The 25,819-nt window shown below is 38.1% G+C and overlaps 3 protein-coding genes across 28 annotated transcripts in view; 2 read left to right on the top strand and 1 right to left on the bottom strand.

Moving 5' to 3' along the window:
• The window catches only part of LOC127523711 (uncharacterized), a 69,361-nt gene extending 44,176 nt beyond the window's left edge, over positions 1-25,185 (top strand). Inside the window, exons 6-11 of the mRNA XM_051914753.1 lie at positions 23,355-23,450; positions 23,588-23,720; positions 23,858-23,982; positions 24,076-24,354; positions 24,466-24,558; positions 24,659-25,185. Coding sequence (XP_051770713.1) covers positions 23,355-23,450; positions 23,588-23,720; positions 23,858-23,982; positions 24,076-24,354; positions 24,466-24,558; positions 24,659-24,811 — 879 coding nt within the window. The 3' untranslated portion in view covers positions 24,812-25,185. The remainder of the gene's footprint in view (positions 1-23,354; positions 23,451-23,587; positions 23,721-23,857; positions 23,983-24,075; positions 24,355-24,465; positions 24,559-24,658) is intronic.
• Positions 1-25,819, bottom strand: part of LOC127523702 (integrin alpha-X-like) — a 113,593-nt gene that overhangs the window by 33,943 nt on the left and 53,831 nt on the right. The gene's annotated exons all lie outside the window — the stretch shown is intronic.
• Positions 17,035-23,159, top strand: LOC127523713 (uncharacterized). Of its 2 annotated transcripts, XM_051914755.1 has the most exons (11): positions 17,035-17,367; positions 17,654-17,775; positions 17,918-18,196; positions 18,313-18,408; positions 18,500-18,635; positions 21,543-21,673; positions 21,785-22,054; positions 22,140-22,235; positions 22,448-22,583; positions 22,671-22,793; positions 22,886-23,159. In XM_051914755.1, exons 1-11 carry the CDS (start codon positions 17,205-17,207, stop codon positions 22,894-22,896), a joined length of 1,563 nt encoding a protein of 520 aa, XP_051770715.1. In that variant the 5' UTR covers positions 17,035-17,204; the 3' UTR covers positions 22,897-23,159. The 2 variants fall into 2 exon arrangements, with proteins under 2 accessions (XP_051770715.1, XP_051770716.1); XM_051914756.1 differs by lacking the exons at positions 22,448-22,583; positions 22,671-22,793; positions 22,886-23,159 and having other exon boundaries at positions 22,140-22,305.

The following is a 25,819-nucleotide window of genomic DNA, read 5'->3' as shown; positions in this document are numbered from 1 at the left end:
CAATTTCCTCAAACTCACTGAAGAAAAAAAGCCTACTTTGATTTCTCATTGCTTCCATTTTTGGCATTTGATGGTGGATGTGTGATTAATTTATCATAACGAAGATAGGCTATCTCTCCTCATTCTCTAGCAGCTCTCAATTCTGGCAAAAGCTCCTTCCTTTTTAGACGCACAGACTCTGGAAAATCTTCATTCAAGTATATATTTGTGCCTTTGAGGTATTTAGCCCTCTCCAGCACTGCTTCCTTGTCTTTAAACCTAAGAAATTTGACCACAATGGGTCTAGGTCGGTTAGAATTTTCATTTTTCAACCTCCCTACACTTGGTGCTTTCTCCAGTGTAATTTTATTTTGATCAAGTTGTAACTTCTCTTCGATCAGTTGTTTTACTTTCTCTTCAGAGTCACACCATTTCTCGTTTGGAGACTCGGGAATACCCTCCACCACTATGTTGTTCTGCTTACACTGACTTTCTAAATGATTGGATTTAGCAAGACCAAAAGGGATTCAGCCAGTTTATGTATGTCATCTGTATTTGATTTACATTCAATTGAAAACTCCTTACAATTAACTTTATGTTCATCTACCTCCTTTTGAGTAAACTGGAGACTTGTCTTAAAATCCTTTAAGTCCTCCTTCATAAGTTCATCTACTTTTTGATTCATAGTAGTCATGATCATTTGTGTAAAAGTTTTATAACTATGTTCTTTTTGCAACATTAATTCTTCAAAATGTACTCTCTCTCTTGTTCTAGCAACTCCCGTACCTGAGTCAGGGAGATGCTGTCTTCACTGCTGTTATTCGCGTTCCTTGGCATGATGCAGTAACAGCTAGGCCTATGTGTACTGCGTCTTTTCCTGCACACGTCCACCCCTGGATTTCTGAAATTAGATTCAAGGCGACACGGCCTCCTGTATAGATGTTCGGCGGTCCTCTGCTCCTTGGTCAGCGGGAAAGCAATGCGGCCTCCCTGTAGATATCTGACGATCTCCGTTCAGATATCCCGCAATCCTTCGCCCCGATGCAGTCAGAGACGCTACGTCCCACAATCCGCTCTCCGGAGCCAGCCAGAAAGCAACTCAGCCTTCCCTCAGATTCCCAATTCCCTCCGATCCTCCGTCCTTAGTCACCTGGAACACGTTGCGGCCTCCCCGCAAACGTCCAGCGGCACTTCATCACAGAGTTGGATCCATTCAGCTCTCCTCGCCTGATTCTGAACGTCTTCACAGGCTTGATTTGTAATAAGTCTTTTCCTATTTTGTGTATCTTGTTGCAATAATAAAACTGTTGCAATAGTAGACGAATGATGAGTAGAAACGCAAGATAAAACACAAGATGTGGTGATCACACGCGATCACATGCTCGTCATGTCTAAGACGACTGTTCGTGTCCTCAGCATGTTCATGTCCTCAGCATGTTATATGTTTGGTAACTTTTTATGTTTGGTAAGTTTATATGTTTGGTAGGTTGGGGGTGGGGGTGGAAGCCCGTTTATTAGTAGATACAGGAGCATAAGTGTCAGAACGAACAATCAGCAGTTTTGTTGGAGGTAACTGGTGGGGGGAGGATTTAGTAGAGTAGCCTTGTTGTATTCCAGTTTGGGAAATGCTTCTTTGTTTTCAACTCTCGATTTAGCAAGTGTTGTTTAATTAAAGCATTTTTTTTTTTTTTTTTTTTTTTTTACCAAAACCACACATGAAAACCTGTAACAAGGTAGGTTGAGATTGATCCGAAAGATTGAGGTTGAGGTTGATCCAAAAGATTAACCCAAAACTGCTTTTAATACACAACAGGACCTTTTTGAGTTTAATGTTCTAGGTTATGGCCTGTGTAACTCCAGATTTTCCAAAGGTTGACAGATTTGGCTTTGGCTGATCTTGTCAAAGTGTGTTTTTAAGACTCATATCATGTCTCATATCAGCCTCAGTTTTACAGAAATGCAGTGGACAGCTAGTTGTCTGTCATGTCATAGAGTGCAAGAGAGCCACTCTTCGCTACACAAACCAGTGTCTACCATTTGTTGCAGGTTTTCATGTGTGGTTTTGGTAACTTACAGCGACAGAGGTGGGAGCTGTGCCATCTGCAGGTTTTAGATCACTGTTCTCCATTGGAGCTGCTCCCGTCAATTTTGTGTTCTACACGTGACTCTCTGGTAATGCTCCACTCTCCATCCAGATATAAAAGCTGATGTCAGTAGACAAGGGAGACGCGTACCCGTTTACACCTGGTGTTTTAATCCCTCTGTTTTGTCCACTTTCAACCACTTCTGTCCTGATTTCTTTGAAGGGAGGATCTATGGGTGGGTTTTTTTTAATATAATGGACAAAATAAGCTTGCACAGTTTACATAATGCACCCAGAGGCAATGGAAAAACATACAGATACCATCAGCTTTCATTTTTGCTCTGAGTGCATGTTGGAAATCAGGAATGGTGAGAGATCATGCTTGGTATGTTTTTGTGTTCAAACCAAACTTGGGTCTTCAGGTAACAAAGTTTAAATCCTGCCTTGCTAGCGATCTGGTGAAAAGTTGGAAGATGACAAGTTACAGAGGGAGGATAATGAGTTATTGTTTCAGTTGCTAACCAGATCTCTAGAGAAGTGTGGAGCGTAGAACCATCCAGAGTTATGGAAATTTGCAGTAGTGTGGGATCAGAGTCTAAATCTGTATCATCCCAAAAACAACAACAAAGGATACAGCAGCCTGTTTAATATAACTAAAAAAGACCAAAGTTAGCACACTCTCAAATACCCTAAGCCATAAATATCACAGTGATCTGCAGATGACACACTAGGATGAAACTGGATACACTGTCAGATCGTAACAATTGCAGTATGTTGCATGACGAGGTGCCGCCCCTTTTTACTAATGTTGATATCCTATTGAAATTCTTCTGAAGTAGTTTGCAACCATCAAGAGCAGCACAAAGTTTACTGAGCTCCCCTTATCATCTACATGGCCATTCACATGCATTTTTGCATGTTCTTCACATCTTGAAGAAAATGTGAAGTTCCTTAATTTGTCTTAAGGAACTGTTTTTTTTTTTTCCCAGTACAGATTTCCAAAGTTGTGAGAGATTTATTTATTCTGTCATCAAGTAAACTGTAACAATAGTTTAGAGTTTCCTTTCATTCTTTATGAGAGTGATGTCACAGCTGAACACGGCACACACCGCAGCAGGGCAGTTCTGACACACACACACACACACACACACACACACACACACACACACACACACACACACACACACACACACACACACACACACACACACACACACACACACACACACACACACAAAACAGTTGTGGATAATGATACTATTAAAAATCAAGTGTATCAGCTATTATTTTGTCTTATGGACTATAAACATCTTTTATGTAAAATATCCAGGACAGTACTAAATAAAAAAGTAACATGCATTTTTGTTTTTATGATCCCTCTGCTTAAGTTAAAATAGGGGGAGACCGGGGATGGTTGTAACATTTTTGACATTTCTGTCTGTATCTTGGGAGTTCTTTAAAGCTAATGCATTCAAATGTGATTAAAACACAGACACACAATTAACATAACTTAACTTTGATGAGTTTAACTACAAAGCAGTAATTGCCATTACAAAAAGATCACAAGAGATGATGCACTCCTGCAAAAGTTCATTTCAATAACACTGTGAGAGGTTTCAGTTAGTAAATAAGGTCTGCATTAGCTAACATGAATTAACAATGAGCATTTATAAATCTTTCTTAATTTTAAATTAGTTATTAAAATATAAAAGTTCATTGCTTGTTTATGTTAGTTCACAGTACATTAACTAATGTTAACAAATGCAAGCTTTTATTTCAAAAATGTATTAAATGTTGAAATTAACTAAGATTAATAACTTAGAAGTATTGTTTATTGTTAGTTCATGTTGACTAATGCTATTAATGTTAACGAATGAAACCTTTTTGTAAAGTGTTGCTAGTAAGGTTTTAACTTCATCATTCTAATCTTTAATTAATCATGTATTACATCAGTCAAGACCACGTACATTATTTTAGCATAGCACTGACTGTACTTGTTCTGTGTAAACTCTTTTTAAATATATATTTTTTTCAATTAATACCAAGTCATTTTCATCCAGGAATAGATCATTTGCTTATATGTGCTGTAATATTTCCTAAGGTACAGATACACAGAGACCTTCTGTATAGCAAAAGTTTTGCATGCTAATATGTATTCATATAATACAATGGAAAACAGTTGGAGTGTACATTCAAATTCTAGATTTGTTTAGATATCATTAGCAGACAGAGGACAGAAGTGTGTTTGTACACAAAAACATCTGTGAACATACTGCAAGGTATGCAAGGGTTTTTCAGAAATTATTTGACTTCGTTTGGTACATATGAATGATCAGTGTTTGTAACTTTTTCACAATTTATTGCTGTGCATATTTTATATAATAATTAATGTTTGTATATTTCTATATTTATTTCCTCCTCTGCTCCTCTCCAGTTTTAGACCAAACCAACTGAATCTGCTTTCATTACAATGGAGTATCTGAAGTATCTGATGCTGATATTTCTTATCAGTAAGTGTTTCTCAGTTTTTGTCAGTATTTAAAACAAGTCTGTTTTAAATAAGTTTGTCAATTTCATGGCATTTTTACAGTAGAAATGAATGCAAAGAATTTAGTATTCTCTACAATAAAACAACAGGTGTTTAAAAAAGCATTAGGTAACAAAAATGTGTTAATTCAGGGAGTTCAAAGGGCAACTAACTAAGCACAAAGAAAATAACAATTATAGGAATTATTTAAAAAAAAAAAAAAAAAAAAGATCTCAGATGATATATTTTAATACATGACAGCCTAAAGTTTCTAAACAAATACACATGATTTTTAGAAGTTGTAAATAAAACAATGATTATGGCAGTATGTTTTACAAGAAAATACTATTTCAGTCTTCCTAGTTTAAACTTTCACGTTTAACTTACGTTTTCACGTTGTGTTACTTGCTGTTTCCTTGTAACTGTTTGTGAAATTGGCTAGAAATGTCGGAGTGGAAACTTTTTTTTTTTTTTTTTTCAGTTGCCTAATAGGTCATCTGGTTGTACAGTTCATCAGTTGTATTCTAAGCATTATTGGTGTTGAGGCTGATAATATATGTATATTTCTAGATCAGACAGGACCACTTTGGCAAGTTACTTGAGTTTATTGAACACAATTTATCTTTGGCGGTATGGTTCCTTATGGGGGTTCTTGCTTCAAAATTAATTGAACATACAAGAGCTTTGACATTAACCCCACGGAACCATCAGCTTAGAAATTCATAGACAATTAAGACACTTAGTAATGTCTTTAAAAGCGAACATGGTAATCATGTAGATATGGCAGTGGGACGTCTATACTGTAGCTTGGTTATGAGGATGAGTGACTCTCAGCAGTGAGGTCCATGCCAGCCAGGACTTGAAAGCCGTAGTGATCTGAAACAAAGGAAGACGACAACCAGAAGGTGCACAATAATATGCTCATGCTTATAATGGGGAGGGAGGGAGGGAGGGTTGCGAGCAGTTTGAGCATACTTACCGAGCAGTAATGCCACGTATATATGTCCCGTGTCTAATAGGAGAATGGTAGTGATTGGAGCGATTTGACAGCTGACCGCATCAGCTGGTTGCAGCACTATGCCTATGTGGCCTGACTGAACTAACGCTGTGCTCGATTTGTATTACGGATAACTAACAATGTAAACATCAATAATCAATTTATCAATAATGGCAGCATTATTATCAGTGATTAAGGCTATCCAACAATTAGAAATAGTTGAAATAGTTATAATGCACAGCATTGAAGTATTTTGCATCGGTATGGTGAGCATTTTTTTCTCCCACTGAATAAATGTCATGCAATTCTAAGGAAACAATATAGCTGCAAGCAGCGATGGCGGGCCCGAGCCCGGTGGCACCGCCACCCCGGTGGCTTCACGGCAACTGTGCACGGCGGGCAATAGGCATTTAAAACGGGTAAACATAAAAGGACTAGAGTGAGAGAGAGAGACTGAGGGAGGAGGGGGGAGGGGGGGTAGGACAGAGAGAGAGTGTGAAAAATCCACATTCAAACCAAAATATCTGACTTCCTGTTTGTCGGAGCTAATGACTTCAAATAAGAAAGTTGTCCGGCTTAAAGAGAACAATATGTGTACCGAGTTTGGTGACTGTAGGTAAAAATACCCCCCCACTTTTGTCAAAAGGTCGCGCTACTGAGCCCCTCCACCACGCTCATTTCTAAGGCTTTGTCCATGTCTACTGGTCGACAATGTTGATGTGTGTGTTGAGTTTAATGCAATTTGAAGCATGTTAAGAGCCTCAAAAACACTGAAGAATATTATTAAAGTTTGACATGTTGCCATGGCAACAATATTTAAGATATCACAAATACATCAGGTCTACATCTGCCATGTTTTGAAATTATTGTGATGAAGTTTGAAGCAAATTGGGTAAAAAAAAAAGAGGGTGATCTCAAAGCATTTTCAAAGTGACACACTTCCTGCTGCCAGTTGGTGGCGCTATAACTTTGACTCACAATAGTCACATCCATGTGATTGGACTCCTACAACGAACACACAGCTGAAGTTTCATAAAAATCAATCAATGTATGCCGACGTTATAACACATTCCGTGTTTCCCTTTTCTCGCCATAAATCCGTTGCCTCGCCACGGCCAAACCGTTCGAGATATCAAAAATCCGCTGGCAATTTTTCATCATCAATGTCTTGACTTCATGCTGACTGAGTTTGCTGGTGATCGGATTAATCACCTAGGAGGAGTATATCAAATTCCAGAGCATGCGTTTTTCAAACAAACTCATAAAACTTTGCACACGCATCAGAAGTGGTGAAAATTTGTCTAATATGGGTTGCAGAATTAGGTGTGGCAAAATGGCTCGATAGCACCACCTACAAAGTTTCAATTAAGCGCCCTTCGCGCTACGTTTCATGGACAAGTATGAAATTCGGTACATACATGTAACAGCCCAATACCTACAAAAAAGTCCCACGTGCAAAATCTGAAAACCCAACAGGAAGTGAGATATTTTGAATTTTCTCTGCAAAAGTTTTGCAGTTTTTGCCATTTCCACACGTTGTACTTTAACGAACTCCTCCTAGAGCTTTAATCAGATCAACATCATATTTGGTCAGTCTAATCTAAAGGCCTTTGCAAAGTTAAATTGCGAAGCTCTTGAGTTTTTGCTGAAGGGCGTGTCCGTGGCGGCCTGACAAATTTCAGTGTTTCATCATGAAACAGGAAGTTGTTGTAACTCGGGCATGCAGTGTCCGATCTGCCCCAAACTTCACATGTTTTATTAGAGTCTTGGCCAGAAGACATCTACATGCCAATATTCAGTTACAGTCATAGCGCCACATACGGGCAACAGGAAATTACATGTTTTACACTGTGATTAATTCCTCATAGAGAGTTAACCAGATCAATATCATATTTGGTCTGTCTAATCTTAAGGCCTTAGTGATGTTAAATTGAAAAGATCTTGAGTTTTCGTTGAAGAATGTGTCTGTGGCAGCCTGACAAAGTCTGATGTTTCGCCATGAAAGAGGAAGCTGTTGTAACTCAGGCATACAGTGTCCAATCTGCCCCAAACTTCACATGTGTGATAAGAGTCCTGGCCTAAAGACATCCATATGCCAATATTCAGTTAGTCATAGTGCCACCTGCTGGCAACAGGGAATGGCATGCTTTGCACTGTAATTCACTCCCAGAAACACATTTAAACATGCCATGAAGTACCAAACATGTTAGAAACACGTTAAATCATGCAACACTTGGCTAAGTGCTAAAGTATGCGATGAACGCCACAAAACAGGAAGTTGTTGTAACTCAGTCAGCTTTAATTCAATGTGTTCTTCAATCCATAGCAGCACAGCGCCAGCATGAAAAGCAGAGGACAACGTGTGTGCATTTATTGTTAAGATTGTTATGATATCTGCATCTGTGTAGTTCTTTGTCATACATTCAGTTTACATAATATGATGAGGGAGCAATTCAAGACAGTTTCCTGTCCACTGTAAAATGTTTATTATTTATTTAATGAAATTCCTTTCATCTAAATAGCATGAGACTTTGTGATTTTCCTACTCTTGCTGTACTTCATACTTAAGTGCAGTAAGTATTGCTAAAATTTGTTATATTATTCATTTTATCATTAATCAAAAGCAAAACAAGTGAAAAGAAATAAAAAAGGGAGATGAAATGGCAAATGAGCTAATGAGTGGTCCTCTGCAGCCATCTACTGGTTATAGTGGTAATTTCATGTCATTTTCATCAGCCGCGGCTCATCTGTATGGGCAAAATATTTATCCAAGCATAGACCTCTATATACACTGAATTAATAATAAATTATAAATGTGTTCAGCATTCTGCAGCAAATATTTTTCAGATTTTCTAGACAAGTCATAAAGTGAGCAGGATATATTAAAATGAAGTGCATGAATTCGGCAAGCATGTATTCATGATATTAAGTGGGGCAGCCAGTCCCAGAGCCCTCCCAAGATCTACAGCGCCCCACAAATTTCCAATGTAAATCTGTGGTGAAAAATGGAACTGCAGCGTGCTCTCATAGAGAGCTGTTGGGGCAGATTTGAAGTGAAAGTGAAATAAATGCAATATTTGACTAATAGACAAATGTCTCAGAGACATTTTCATTCAATACTTTATGTACTGCTTACAGCATCTGTTTTTACAAGAATAAAGTTCAACATAAGCATATATTATTTAAATACCAATGTAGTGGGGTCTACGTTTTTTATCAGTTTTATTTTGATAAACATGACACAATACAACCCTCCACAGATACAAATACATTAACTGTTATAAAAATACAGATTTTTGAGCATTAGTGGAACTGAAGGTGTGAGAATAAACACGAAACACATATGATCGTTGTCATGCGGTGAATCCGGCTATTTGCCTGTGTTCCTGTTCCCTTTGTCGATTCTCATTTACGTTTAGTTTGAGTATGGTTATGGTACATTTTCTGTTAATAAAGTCTTCTTGCATTTATCCTCTTCGTCTGCCGTCTACCTACACCACATGTTTGCTAAAACGTATGTGACACTGATTTAATTCATAAAGTGAAGTCTATGTAGTGTTTTACTTTTACATTTTTTTTCAATTTCTTACTTGAATGCTACTGTTAAATACACCTACTATAGCTGAAATTTAAGCACTGTTTATTTCATTTGCATCTTTGTTCTTATTTTTAATAACAAAGATAAAATAATGAAATAAAATAAAGTGAAATAAGATTTTGGCCCACCTCTACTTTGGCCAAAATGGTCTATCATTCTTTTTTCTTTTATATTTTGTTACCTTGTATCACTAAATTTTTAAGATTTTTAAGGGAAATTTTTAATTTTTAAGGGAAATTAGTTTGGCTATATTACTATATCGAAATAGTCTTAAAAACTAACCCAAAAAGGAATCATGATAAAATCGTGGATCGTGATCCTGCCTGAAAAAAAAAATGATATGATATTTTTGCCATATCCCTCACCCCTAGTTTGAATCTCTCCTTTTACTTTTTAGGTGACACAAGAAAAGCTGTAAAAGGTAATATGTTTAAACTATATATATATATATATAATGAGAACTGTAAATAATTCACCAAATTTGATATATATATATCAAATTTGGTGAATTATTTACAGTTCTCATTATTCCCTTCAGCACAGCACTGTGGGGTTTCCTCACTGAGCACTGGTATTGTGGGAGGTGATGATGCACCTACAGGGAACTGGCCTTGGCATGTCAGTCTACACTTTTTTGACTATTACATCTGTGGAGGATCCCTCATCAGCTACGAATGGGTGCTCACTGCGGCTCATTGCGTTTCCTTCTCGTAAGAACACAAAATAGATGTATAAATCAAATAATTTCTGATTTAATGTGAATGTGCAGTTGTTATTCTCAAAGCAAACACACTGAGAGTCTTTGCTTCCACATTCAGGCCCTCAGCCAGTTATTGGACTGTTTATTTGGGCAGACAGAGCCAAAATATTTCAGTCTCTAACCCAAACGAGGTCAGTCGAGGAGTCCAATCCATTATTCCACATCCAGAATATGACCCTTCACAGTTGACCAATGACATCGCCTTGCTGAGATTGAGTGAGCCAGTGAACTTTACCAGCTACATCAACCCAATCTGCCTGGCTGCTAATGACAGTGTCTTTCACAACGGCACCACCTGCTGGTCCACTGGATGGGGAGAAACCGGCTTTGAAGGTAATGATGTTGAGTAGTTGTATTGGTGAAGTGTGACACTTATTTTCTTTATACTTTTAATTAGGACCCAAATGCTGTAACCTGACATTATACCTTAATGGAAAGCATAGAATGTTTCTTATCTTAGTCAAAAACAAGAGATTAAAGAGATGCAAGATTAAGAAGTGCTGTACTAAAATTAAAGTCCAGATTGTCCATTATCCATTTTTCTTTACTATGTTATTGCTATGTTATTGTAAATCATAAAGTAATCCATATTTTCATCAGATTGTCTCAAAATCCTGTTTTCTTGATATGACAATTAGGCGCTGAGCCCAATTCTGGAACTCTGCAGGAACTGCAGATAAATGTGGTGGGCAATAAGGAGTGTGACTGCAGGATTCAAGATGTCCCATTTTGGGACATACCAATCACTCCGACAATGATCTGTGCTGGAGGAGAAACAGGCAAAGGAACATGTTTTGTAAGTTACAACAGTTCCCACAACATTGTTGAATTCTTGATTGTGATTGAGTGACATATCAGCCTGTGGCACTGCTGAGGCACTATTGAGCCTTCAGATCATCTGTATATTGTTGGATCGACTGTTTCTCATCTTTCTCTTGAAAATATCCCATAGATTCAGGTCAGGCATATTGGCTGGCCAATAAAGCACAGTAATATCATGGTCAGCAAACCACTTGGAAGTGGTTTTTGCACTGTGGGCAGGTGCTAAAGTTCTGCTGGAAAAGGAAATCAGCATCTCCATAAAGCTTGTCAGCAGATGGAAGCATAAAGTGCTCCAAAATCTCCTGGAAGATGGCTGCATTGACTTTGCACTTGATAAAACACAATGGACCAACACCAGCAGACGTCACGCCCCCCCCCCCCAAATCATTATTGATTTCAGAAACTTCACACTAGACTTCAAGCAGCTTGGATTCTGTGCCTCTCCAGTCTTCCTTCAGACTCTGGGACCATGATTTCAACATGAAATGCAAAATTTACTTTTTTCTGAAAAGAGGACTTTCGACCACTGTTCAATTGAGTGACATATATTCCAAGGGGTTTTCTTTAACATGTACGGCTATGAAGCAGTTCCAGCATGACCATATTGTACTTTAATATATTAAATAACATGTACATGTATTATTATCATATAAGTTTTCTTCAGACAACATCTGTTCCATATTTTAATATTATGAATTCAAGATCCTCTCTTTCATTTTTAGGGAGGTTCTGGTGGTCCATTACAGTGTAAGCAGGGTTCTGTATGGATCTTAGCTGGTGTCACTAATTTAGGTATTTCTTGCTTCACTGGAATTACAGCTGACAGTCATGCTAGAGTATCTCAATTCCAAAACTGGATCTTAAAGAATGTTAATGGATCAGACATTGGATTTGTGACTTTTAAATCTGATGGTGAAGATAAGGACAGCAGATTCCTGTGCTATGGAGACGAGACAGGTAAAAGTGAAACGTCTCTGGTTATGCATGTAACCATGGTTCCCTGAGAACAGGGAAAGAGACGCTGCGTCCAAAGTGCTAGGAGAACGCCTTCATGTGAACCGGTGTCTGAAACACTTATTCAGTCTCGGCAATATCATATTGACCGGCGACAGCCCATGACATCATAACAATGTGACCCCCACGTATATAAGGGGCGCCCAAATAACATGTCATCTGCTTATCGTCTGAAGGGACTGTAAGCAGTCGGGCCCTGAGGCATGGCTACAATACGCAACTGACCTGTCTTCTAGCTAAACTAGTAGCCTAATCTGCCAACAACCTGTCTGTTTCCTCAGAAACAGAGTCTCTAGACACAGAAGTCTCTTGAAGAGACATCCAGAACAAGGGGCTGCAGAAAGGGCAGTAAACCAACTCAAACCGGACCTTAGAGATGGGCATCCTGGAGAGCAGGACTCAGCAAATTGCTATCGACCCTTGCAAGAGAGGGGAGTTACTCTGCTCAATCCTAGAATCTACAAAGCACCTATTTTTCAAGGCACTAAGGAGTCCGTGCACTCTAAAAAGGAACCCTTGTGAGGGGAATGCTCACAGCCTAAGGGCTGATCTAACTGGGAAGCTTTGAGGGAAGCCTTCAACCTCTGACCAGACTTAGGAAGCTAAGTACTCAAACCCATCTTCAGAGTGAGGAGAGTACCAGCTCCATCTATTAGGTCGACCAGGCTATAGGCTAGAAAAGGAGGGTGAACAAGGTTAGCCAAGCCAACAACACATAGTAGTGTGCGGTCTCAGGGAGGCCAGAGCGGCCAACCACCTGACCTTAACAAGACCTTGCTGACCGATACCCAGCTGCTGGGGATTTGCATCAGGGAGGCCAACAGTGGCCAACTACCTGGTATCGAGTCCTGACTGGATTCTGTAGGAAATTCTCCTTCAGAGGGGCCTACTAAGGCCAAACATCTTGATGGCAAATGTTCACTGGCTGAATGTAGTCATTGCTAACTGCCATGCACCCACTTGTTAGGGGCTGGCTCTCAGGAAGGCCTGCTAAGGCCAGCTACCTGATAGCAAGTCTAGCTAGCTGTCTAAAGCCTGCAACCTTGGGCTCGCCCACAGGGAGGCCTGCTAACTCTCAGAGCATCCTGCTAAGGCCAACAAACTGAAAAACAAGCAATAGCTGGTTGCAAGATACCCACGCTGCTGGGGACTCGCCCTCAGAGAGGCCTGCTAAGGTCTGCAATCTGAAGCAAACTCATGCACCTCTACCAGCAAACCTGATACTCCTGGGGACTAGCCTCCAGGGTGGCCTATTAAGGCCAGCTGCCTGGTAGCCAGTTCTAGGTGGCTAAATACAGCACCCACAATGCTCGCCTTCTGAGAGGCCTGTTAAGTAACTGATAACGAGTCTAGCTAGCAGTACCCAACCAAAGGGGGACTAGTTCACAGGGAGGCCTGCTAAGGCCATAACCTACTTATCTACTACTTAACTACTTATCCAGAAGCAAGTCATTGCTAGCTGCTAAGAACCCCAAACCATAGAGGCTTTGCCCACAGGGAGGCCTGTCAAGGCCTGCTACCTGACAGCAAACTTCTGCTAGCTGTCACATACCCAAAGTGCTGGGGACTTGCTCACAGGGAGGCCTGCTAAGGCCTACTACCTTATAGCAAGTCTAGTAGCTGAGTTAGTTTTACTATTCAAACAACGCCTGGGACCTATTACATCGCCAATGAGCAGTGTACGCAGTAAAAGCACTTTTTACCCTTTAAGCAAGGGGAGTACAAACATACACCTACATGCCCTGGAGGAGGTCCATCTGGGCCTACTACTCCAGATGAACACGGGCATCAGCTCGTGGCAATGCTGAGCTACAAGGGAGCATGCTAATTGACCAGCCTGCGGTGAAGGTCAAATACCGCTCGACCTGAGCCACAATGGTGCAGGGCAGATAAAAACAGAACTATAAGCGAAGCACTCAGATAACACCTTGTTTTACAAGGGAGTACTATCCGCCTGACCCTGAGAAAGCTACAGGGTGGAGGCCAACCACAAAGACTCTATCATGACAGAAACGATATCTGGGCCTAGAGGAGCCTAGCGAGGGCCTAACGGTAGCTCAGCTTCTGAAATGCAGGCCACAGCACAAAGCATTTACTCTTCACAAATCGAAAAGGGGGAACCCGTTTATTCTGCCTCTACACCAACCTGCATAATGCCCCAATGCAGAAGGGGGCAGGCCTTGGCCATACGACTTTCTACTGAGAGGAGGCCAGTACTAGGGATGCAAAAGGGGACTTTCACTCACCTAATGAGGGGTCAGAGGCAGGAATGCTTAGCAGACCGCCTTAACTATCCCTAGCACTTAGCCTAGGCCAGCTGTCAGGGCGGCCCTGGTGAGGGCCAGCCCAGAAAGCATAGATCTACCTGGCGCTCCTCAGAGCAGCGGCCATCAGAATCATTATCATTATCGGCCCAGCCACAGGTCTGATGTAAGAAGTGCCTGGGGTTAAAGAAGAACGGAGCCTTCTGGTCCCGTTTTTTTTTTTTTTTTTTTTTGGAAATGGGTTCTTTCATGCCCCCTCAACCTCAGTATGCAGGTCAAGAAGAAATGGAAGGCTCACTTGAGCTGTAGGATTATGGCCAGATAGAAACCGATTGTCATTCTTTTTGAATGCACGTGGTCTCTCTCCTAACGCGCTGCCATGGCAACTGTAATCTGCCAGCAGCGCGTTCCATAATCTCCAACAGCTCAGCGTACACGGGACAGGGTGGCTGAGAGGATTCAGTAAACTCACTCTCTCTATCCTCCTCAGTCATCTCCTGCTTGGCTGGAAGTGCACTCGCCGCTGGACCTGAGGATGCAGATGAAAATGCATCCTCTCGCGAGCCGCAGAACAGCGTGTGTGGTCACAACCCTCTCAAACTGTTCGGCGAGCTCCATCTGAGAGCCCCGTGATCTGAGTCTCCGCTCTGCCTCAGCACGAGCGGGACCCGAACCACCAAGGCCAGATGCTGAACTCTCTTCCCTCGAGAAGAGACCCAGACGAGAACAGAGCGTTCTTAAAGGAAAGCACTCACAGTTTGCATAGGCCGTTCCCTCGAGAACTTACCATGTGTGCTCTTCCCCCAGACAGAGAACGCACAGCTTGTGTGTGTCATCTAGTGTAAGATAGTGAGGACACGGATCCACACACTTAGTAAACCTCTCTGTGCTTTTCATTTTGCCAGATAGTGTTTCACACATGACAGTCCCTGAAGATGATGAGAGGATGACATGTTATTTGGGCGCCCCTAATATACGTACGGGTTGCATTGTTGTGATGTCATGGGCTGTCGCCGGTCAATATGATATTGGCGAGATTGGATAAGTGTTTCAGACACCGGTTCACGCAAAGGCGTTCCCCTAGCGCTTTGGATGCAGTGTGAGTTCCCTTTCGAAAGGGAAACATGGTTCTGTACGTAAGTGAATATAATTGCTTGCATGAAATAACAATGAACAATAATTTTACAGCATTTATTAAACGTGGGTAGTGTTTATTTCTACATATACTAATATATTTAATTTTTTAAACATGATATTTAGGAACAGGTAAACTTAAAAATCAGACATATTAAACAGGTGCACTTAAAAAATATTTATTTACTTCTTAGTATCTCATTTTATCAGCCAAGTATTTTTTGCAAGCACATTGTTTCCTGGCAGACTGATTAAACTTGTGCACCTCAACCTCTGAAAAATGTGTAGTAGCCAGTTAACAGACTGAAAGTGCCAATTCCAGCCAGTTCATGCCATGTAACAAAATGTGACATTACATTACATTATAATCATTACATTATATCATACATTATAAATACTGTTGGAGATTATTGTAGTTTTTTTCCGCAATATTTTGTAGTTTCAGGCATCTTCTACCCATTTGGAAATCAAGACATAGAGAGTCCCTCTGAAGATGATGGAAGCTCTCCAATAGTATTCTTGGAAAAACGCTTTGTGTATTTTGGACGTGTTTATCAACAGACTTATGTAAGAACATTGTCTTTATAAATTCTGTGCATGGATGAGTGTACATACAGTGCAATTATAAGATAGTCAGACTTCAATCCATACTCCATAATGACAAAACAAAAATCATGTAAAACCGTAAAGAAATATAATCAACATGTAATTTGTGTAAAAGCTGAATAAAAGGGATTATTATCGTATTATTATATATTATTACCTTTTGAGGAATCATTTAAGCTCAACCATTTTTAATGTTATATATTTTTTATGTTATTTCATTTTTTGTAATTATTAAAAACTGCATTTAAAATTGGATTTTATACACGTACCAAACACAGTTGTAAAAATGTTAAACCTCATATAATAAAGTGAATGTAAAATAAAACAGATCATGCACTGTACATTTGTTGAAAGAAAACAAACTTGGCTTTTTAAGAGTTTCAGTCCCTGTTTTATGCTGCCAAATCTCTTTATAATGTTGTTTATCTCTGCTTCAGGTTAATATCAACGGGCATTTGACATTTGATGGGCCTCTTTCAGAGCCGGTACCCAATTATTTACTGTCGCAAGTCAACAGAGACATCATTGCTCCACTTTGGACAGACATGGACAACACTGTGAATGGAGCCATCTCCTATCATCAGGTCACCAGAGGCGGACTCTTACTAGCAGCCTCAAACCACATAAACCAGTATTTTCCCAATCTGAACTTCACTGCCTCATTGCTATTCATTGCCACCTGGGATAAAGTACCATACTTTAACAACTCACAATCGGTAAGCTAGCCTACTTCTCAGTGGAAAAAGTCTTGTTGAATTTTTGTGTTCCAAGCATTTGAGCAAGTAATTTGATGGGTTCGATTGACATGTCTAATTCCAATATCTTTTGGTGTCTCTAAACACAAACAGATGACATCTATCTTTTTTAAGTTGATTGATTTGAAAGATAAAGTTTTGTTTTCTCTTCTAGAGTCTAGAGTGATTTTGCTCAATTTCAAGTTGGTCATGCAAATTTGCTGTGACATTGGTTTGAAAGTGACTTCTGTATGAACAGTGATTTATCCATTGCTACGCTACTGACAATAGACAATTAAACTTTTTTGCCCGCTAATTTCGCTGAAATGTCGCTACCCATAATTTGGGTGAAAGAAAGAGGAAAGCTGTTTATTAAATGATTATTTATGATCAATGAAGCACGTAAATGGGAAGATAAATTGCTTTTATTTAAGTCACTGCAGAATTAATCAAGCATAAAGACAGAATTACTCTATGAGCTAATAGGATAATTTTCTGTTTCTGTAACAGAGTTCATCTTTTCAAGTTGTTTTGGTCTCTGGTGGCTCTCTGTCTTTTGTCATGATGAACTATGGAAATATCTCCTCTGCTGATCAATGGTTTCAGGTTTGAAAGAATTAGAACCGTATCTCTGAACTCTGACACTTAAATAACATTAGAGAACTTTGCACCGCAAAGCTTTTTTAATGATGATGGTTTTTTTTTTTTTCACTCAGGCTGGCTATAACACAATAGACTCAACAAATAATTTTTCAATCCCTGTGCCTGATGAAAATACGCTGTCCAACTCCAGCAATGTCAATGTCCCGGGACGCTGGGTATTCCGCGTTGATGGTGGACCTGAAGAGGGTAATCCTTTGACTCTGTGCAGTGATTTTTTTATATTTTTTTATTTTTTTTTATACCACATCTGAACAAGTCAGACCAATTAAGTACATAATCTTTGTGAGCAGTGTAATAAGTATGAATTTAAAGTCGCTGTAAGCTGTTGGAATACAATGTATAAAATGTCTCTGATACTTTTTGTGCAATTATAATTTAGGGATTTTTGACTTGGTTAGTTAAATCACTCAACAATTATAAACACTAAATTGTTTAATCATTTAATATTAGGATGGTCCTTTTTCAATTGCAGGAATTTTTTACCCATATGGAGATGAGGATATAAAGAATCCTGCAGAGGATTTTGGAAGTTCTCCACTGATCACCCTGGAGCAGCCATTTGTCTACTTTGGGCTTGTTTATAATCAACTATATGTAAGCAGCATCGTCACAATCATGACACTGTACACTATCTTAGTTTTATTGAAACAACATCAGTAGCTTTTTTTTCTCCACATGAAGAATGTTAATTGAATGTCCAGATGACTGAGCTTTCACTGTTTTGGTCTCAAAACAGGTGAATAACAAGGGGTACTTGACTTTTGAAGGACCTTTTCACCAGTGGTATCCCGATAATTTTCCTGCATACTCGACTAGAGACATCATCGCTCCACTGTGGACAGACATTGACATTACACACAAAGGAATCATCTCTTACCGACAAGTAACAGATGGTCATCTCTTGAATCGGGCCTCTAGAGACATAAACCAATATTACCCCAACTTGAACTTCTCTGCCTCGTGGGCTTTCATTGTAACATGGGATAGAGTACCGTACTATGGATACAGGTGGACAGTAAGTGTCTTTTTGTTTAGATTGAAATAGCAGCAGTTTCTTGCATAGAAATTTGTGATAAGGAAACGATATCCCATGTTCTCTGTATTTATGTAGTAATTCCCTTTATCTTCCAGGAGTCGACCTTTCAAGTGGTTTTGGTGTCTGGCAAAAACATGTCATTCACACTCATGCACTTTGGTAATATTGCCCCAGCCATACATCCTGTTATGGTAAAGTAATTTGAAAAAGACACTGAAATCAATATTTCTATCACTATGATAAGTGTTAACTAAACTTTTTGTCTTGTTATTTGATTGACAGTCTGGATATGACACAAGTGATTCAACTGATTTCTTTACAATTCCCGTCTCTGACACCACAAACCTGTCATACACAAGCAATGTCAACGTCATGGGTCGATGGATATTTCGAACTGACACTGCATCAGAACACAATGGTACTATAATTTAATAATTACAAATACATGGCATGTATTGCATATCTTACTTAATTTTCATTTACATTTATGCATTTAGCAGACGCTTTTATCCAAAGCGAATTACAAAAGAGGAACAAAGAATTCATCAAAGAGCCAACAATCGTTGTAGTACACAATGCTAGGTTTATTAGACAACTAGATTAGGTAACCAGCTACAGAAGAGAAGAAATGCAGAGAAGATTTTTTTTTTTTTTAATTTGTGTGAGTGCATTGGTTTAAGAGTGTGGGGTGGTTACGGAAAAGCTTGCAGAAAAGGTGTGTCTTCAGCTGCTTCTTGAAAGATGTGAGTTCGGGTGGAGGTTGGCAGCTCATTCTACCAGAGAGGAACAGAGAGGGTGAAAGTTTTGGAGAGATACTTTTTTTTCTCATTGTGAGGGAACAATAAGGCATCGCTCATTCAGTGACCTGAGCTGGCTGGAGGGAGCACACACTTGTAGTAGTGGATTGAGGTAGGGAGGAGCTCTTCCAATGGTATTCAGCATTAAAACATTACATTTGATTCTGGCCACAACTGAAAGCCAGTGGATTGAGATCAAGAGTGGTGTGAAGTGGGTTCTCTGTGGCTGTTTGAAGACTAGTGGAGCTTTTCCACTGCATGGTATAGCTCGGTATGGCACAGTACGGCTCACTTAAATAGTACCACCTCGGTTGAGGTTCCAAGCGTGCCGTACCGATACTAAAATGTAACGTGTAAACACTGCAGATCACTAGAGTTGAGAGGAGAATGTCCTGAATAGTCTCCAGGTGTCTGTTTTGGTAGTAGGATATCTTGGCAGCAGAAACACTAAAGGAGAAAAAGGACAGGGGGCATAATTACAGAAACTTAGGTCTATCTTAGGTCTTAACTTAAGATATGATAAATTGATTTAGGATTTTTCACAAATTCGTATAACAGAAGCAAATCTTAACTTGATTTAGGATTCTTGACTCTATTTTACAAAATCTCATCTTATCTGTAGTTAGGAAATCTTAAACTGCTCCATCGAGGTTATCCAATCAACTGTCAGGTCTGTTACCAAGCAACCAACAATGCCCAAGCTACTGCAGTGAAGTAAACGCTACTAGAGATTAAAATGGTGTGCTTTTAATTAAGTGCTGCAGAAAGAGGAGTTTTCATAAGCTTGGTAGAAAAAGGCAGAGCCTATCACTATATTTCATGAGAGTCTGTAATTATTTCTCAGTGTTTTGTAATCAAAGTGCAGCACATCATTTGAGTGTTCAAAAAGTCTTTCCACCATCAAACATCGCTGTTCTTCATCTTGTATCATCAATAAATGTGACGCCATTCTCAGACAGGGCTATTGTTATTTGATTTTTACGGTTGGCTTTCAAATGATTTTGAAGTTAGGAAATCAGTGGAGTTGTCCTAAAGCTAAAACAGTTTTTAGGATTTTTTTTTTTCTCGAGTTAGGATGCTTCTTTTCCTATCCGTAATTAAGATAGTGCACTTAAGAAATGTCATTCTGTAATAGCTTTTGTCCTACATGAGGTTCTAACTGAAATTGCCATGGTTGCCAAACAGATCAGATAGGAAGTTAGGATCTTTCTGTAATATGCCCCCAGGAGAGAATGGTATTGCTCAGGTCAGCAGGGTGTTTAATCTTGCGGCATTTCAGCAGCTCTGAGATTGGTTCGATGGTCACGGAGGAGAGATTACAGATATTATCAAAGCAGGATGTTAATGTGAAGCATAGAGTCCGTTGCTTTGTTGATGTCAAGAGTAGAGAAGTGGTTAGTGGGGACGGGAGGGGGAGAGATGCCGAGACCACAGAGGAAAAGCATGTAGTGGACAGAAAGCGGAAGTTAGAATGAAAGGAGACCAGAGGATAGTTGGGTCACTCCGTTTCAAATCAACCAGAGGTCCCCAGCTCAAATTTTTTATTTTGTTAATATATTTTTCTGTAGAAAGACAAACATAAATAGTGATGAAAGCCAAAATATTAAATGTCACAGATGTATATTTACTGAGTAATCCACTATTTTGTAGAAGTGGGGTCAAAATGACAGTTTTCACCTGAGATTTGGAGCCAAATTAGAGGGGTGTAAAAATGACTTTAGAAAGATGGCAGCATCATTATTTTATTTTTACACTGAGATTGGTAGGTCTATTAATAAAATCCGTCGACTTTAGCAATCTTTGTTTCATTATATGCCAACAGTGACAGTTCAAAAATGGCAAAAAGCACTTGTGGGTTTTTTTTTTTTTTTTGCCTCAAGTTTGCATGCCTGTAACTGAAGAAGTATTAAATATATCTTAAAATCGTTTTAGATTCTGGTTCTTAACAAACTTAGTTACAGGCATGCAAACTTGCAGCAAAAAACACAAGAACTGTTTTTTGCCATTTTTGAACTGTCACCGTTGGCATATAATGAAACAAAGATTGCTAAAGTCAACAGATTTTAATAATAGACCTAACAATCTCTGTGTAAAAAGAAAATAATGATGCTGCCATCTTTCTAAAGTCATTTTTACTATAGCCATTCGTGTAAATTAGCTCCAAATCTCAGGTGAAAATTGTCATTTGTCAGTCAATCAATCAATCAATCAATCAATCAATCTATCTATCTATTAATCAATCAATAAATAGTGGATTACTCAGTAAATATACATCTGTGACATTTCATATTTTGGTATTCATCACTATTTATGTTTGTCTTTCTACAGAAAAAATATTAACAAAATCAAATATTTGAGCCGAGGAAGTTTCTGAAATTTGTTTGATTTGAAACGGAATGACCCAGTTGTTTAATAGTTGTTTATTGTTCAAAACATGTAGAACAATTTATTGAGTAATTAATATGTTGTGTACTGTTGAGAGTTGCAAATAAATTAAAATGCTGAAAAATAAATGTGTTTTCTTTCAGGACTGTTCTATCCATTTAGGAATGGGCACAAACTTCAACAGTATTATGGATTTGGATTTTTTGGATTTCCCATCAGTCTCTATTTGCAGACACCATTTACTTACTTCGGGATCACATACAACTATATTTATGTGAGGACACTCATTAATGCAACTGTATTTGGACTTTTTCAAAGTATTTTATCACTAGCCATTAAAAGTATTTGTCTGTTTACATTATCTGTTACTTCAAACTCCTTTTAGGTTTACAAAAATGGATTTCTTACCTTCAAATGGCCATTGTTTCCATCAAGTCCACAAACTCTTCCAGCTTACACAAATAGAAACATTGTTGCTCCACTATGGACAGATATTGACAACAGTGACTTTTACTTCCAAGAATTCAGTGGCGTCCGAGTACTACAACAAGCTACAAATGATATACGTCAATATTTTCCTCAAACAAATTTCACTGCCGACTCAGTTTTTGTTTGTACTTGGGATAATGTGAGATATTATAACACTTCAGCAGAGGTAAGATTTGTTTTGTTATTTGTTTTCAGTTGTCTTGTGACAGTGTGATAATTTGATGTTGTTGTTGTGTTTTTTTTTTCTTCAGAATTCCTCTTTTCAAGTACTGCTGATCTCAGGATCTGGTTTGTCATTTATTGTATTTAATTATGGCAGTATTCCACAAACTGAGCATACTGCAGTGGTGAGAAAGCTTTTCAAAGCTCTGTATTTTTATTCTAAAATGTAATAACTTTTGCAATATTCTGGACAGTTCAAATGTATTTGTAAATATACTATATATATATATATATATATATATTTATTTATTTATTTATTTATTTTTTTTGGTAGAAATTAACTACAGCTCCTCTTATCCATAGACATGTAACAAACATATTTGTAATCATTATTTAGGCTGGATATGACACTGTTGATTCGACCAGCTATTATACAATTCCTGTGTCTAACATCGCTAATCTGACCCACTCCACGAATGTTAATGTTATGGGCCGTTGGGCTTTTCGTGTTGACACTTTGCCAACAAAACTTGGTAATACATTTTTTTTATTTTCCTGAACTTGATTAAATTTGAATCTTTGTACCAAGGCCATAACATGCAATGACATGTTTTTTCCAGGTTTGTTTTATCCAGCTGGCTCTTCGGTCTCTCAGAATCTCTGTCAAAGTAATGCAAGCTCACCAGCTCGTGAACTTGCAGTATCCTTTCTTGTACTTTGGACGCAAATACCAGAACATATATGTGAGATGTTATGTTAAACACATTTCATTTGAAGTACATTGATGTATTACAAGTCATGTTGCTTCAGTTAAAACATCAAATCTTTACTATAGGTCAACAATAATGGACATTTGACTTTTGATGGACCATTTTATGAAAGACTGCCCAAGGCTTTCCCTGCCAACTCTACTAGAGACATTATAGCTCCACTCTGGGCAATGTTTGACTGTAGTGTCAGTGGAAGAATCTCCTACCGGTTAGTAACTCAGGGCCGTATTCTGGACCAGGCGAGAAATGATGTCCAACAGTATTTCCCTCAGTTTGGGTTCTCAGTACATACAGTCCTCATTGCTACTTGGGATAGAGTGCCCTACGTGCAACAGCTCTTTGACGGTGTGTAGATTGAATGGTTACACTAATAAATAAATGTAGTCAGGGATTGAAATAGTTTTGAAAGGACTGCATACATTTAGCATCATTTTGTTAAATTAATTTATTTGAATGAATGAATTTATTGTTTATAGACAATTTATAGCTGTGTTTTCTCATTGGAACCCAATGTTTTTACTTAACTTTTCCTAGGAATCCTCCTTCCAAGTCGTTCTAGTCATTTGCAGGACTCTTTCCTTTGTCATAATGAACTATGGAAATATCTCCTCAACTTATCAAAGTTTTCAGGTTGGACAGAATAAGAGTCTTGTTACAAATCTTTAAGACTAAGATAATAATAATAATAATAATAATAATAATGGTACCTTAAATAAATATCTTGGTCTACTGGCTGATTAATTGTTATTATTTTTTTGTTTACTCAGGCTGGATATGACACAATAAACTCAACAAATTATTTTTCAATTCCTGTGCCTGATGAAAATAAACTCTCCAACTCCAGCAATGTCAATGTGACGGGACGATGGGTATTCCGTGTTGATGGCGGGCCTGAGGAGGGTAATGTCACTGTTTAATTCAAAGAATATCATATTGTTTGATAAATAGAATGGATCTGGAAACATGGAAACAATGTAGGCATTTAAAAAAATCCTCCTTCAAAACTTTGCACACTAATAATACTATTGGAATATTAGGAATATTCTACCCATATGGAGGTGTAGAGGATGAGAAAAACCCACAGTCGGATGATGGAAGTTCTCCACTGATCCCCTTGCGGCAGCCATTTGTGTATTTTGGCCATGTATATGACAAAATATTTGTAAGAAGCATTCATTAATGACATTCATTAATATATATTTCACAGATAGATAATGTTACTTGAAAATCCACATAACATATTTTGATCCTACAGGTGAATAATAATGGAGACCTGACCTTTGATGAGTCATTTGACCAGTGGTATCCCAGTTATTTTCCTGCATGCTCAACTAGAGACATCATCGCTCCACTGTGGACAGACATTAATAATAGTAGGAAAGGAACCATCTCTTCCCGACAAGTATCAGATGGTCCTCTCTTGAATCGGGCTTCAAGAGACATAAACCAATATTTTCCCAACTTGAACTTCTCTGCCTCGTGGGTTTTTATTGCTACATGGGATAAAGTACCGTATTATGGAAACAGAGAGGCAGTACGTTTTTCTTTCAGTTAGCATGCATTTGCATAATATTTTCATGAAATGAAATTTATGGCATATCAAGAATGTTGCTTGTATTAATGAGTAAATCCCTGTCTCTTCCAGGAGTCGACCTTCCAGGTGGTTTTGGTGTCTGGAAAAAACCTGTCGTTTACACTCATGCATTATGATTACATTACCCCCACCTATGGTGTAGAGGTAAAGCAGTGTGAAAATGTATAATAGTATATGATCTTTAGTAATGTGAAATGTTTTTGGATTTAATGGATTTTTTTCTGTCTGTTTTCTTCATTAACAGTCCGGCTATGACACAATTTGCTCTACTAATTTCTTTCTGATTCCTGTTTCTGACATCACAAACTTGTCATACACAAGCAATGTCGACGTCATGGGTAGATGGGTATTTCGTGTTGACAATTCATCAGAAAGAAATGGTATATATGTGTGTTAATGAAAATTGATGTCTCAAAACATGCATTTGTTTGTTTCTTTTAATAGTGTGTGTAATATAGATATATATGGGACATCTGCCTCTGTTTTGTTTTTCAGGACTTTGTGATGTCACTCAAGGTACATAATTTTACATTGACACTTTGGTTTCTAGTTAAATACAGTAAAATAATTGATATCTCTGTTTTTCCTGAAATCATTGTGCAAATAAGATATCTATAGCAGAATGTACATTCAATCTGGCTTGTGTCCCCTCAGATTTCTTAGGCAGCTGAATTTTGAATACAACTTCTAAAACATCTTTTTTTTTTTCCTTTTAATGGTGAAATATCAGTGCTGAAAACTCGCTGTTTTGAATTTTTAGTATTTACATCATTCAAGTAGAAGTATTGTTGGTGGGGTTTTCCATTTAAAATTTCAAAAGATTAACTTATCAATCACTTGATATGCTTATCAATAACATAAAGTTTTATAATTTAGTTGAGTTTTATAAATTATTGAGATATTTATTAAATATAAGTTTAAAGTCAGACTTATAGTGCCTTTCAGTTGGCTGCTTTAATACAGCAGTACGATCTCAGGAATTACTAATATTTATCTTTTATATAATATTTATATTTTATGTGGGGTTGGGAAGGATAATTTGGTAACACTTTCTATGAAAACCATGCTTTTAATGAATTATAGCTTAATTTATACTTATTTATAAGCAAGTATTACTATTTTATAAACATATTTATAAAGGCTTATTAAGACCCATACCACATTATAAGAACAGTTATAGTTACATTTATATTATTTTTATGATTACTTATAACTCATGCATTTTCCTTTTCAATGCATGTTCATAATTCATTATACACTGATTTATAAGTATTAATTAGCCTGTCGTATGGTTCCATGAATGTATTTATAAAGATGCAGCTTGCATTGCTATAATGTTATATTATAGTTACAATGACTTTATATTCAGATTTATTTGTCAAATTAGTTAATATATTGTTATTAA

This window comes from Ctenopharyngodon idella, chromosome 12 (assembly GCF_019924925.1).
Source record: "Ctenopharyngodon idella isolate HZGC_01 chromosome 12, HZGC01, whole genome shotgun sequence".
In the NCBI taxonomy this organism is placed as follows: Eukaryota; Metazoa; Chordata; class Actinopteri; order Cypriniformes; family Xenocyprididae; genus Ctenopharyngodon; species Ctenopharyngodon idella.
This window is presented reverse-complemented; position numbering and strand designations above follow the sequence as displayed.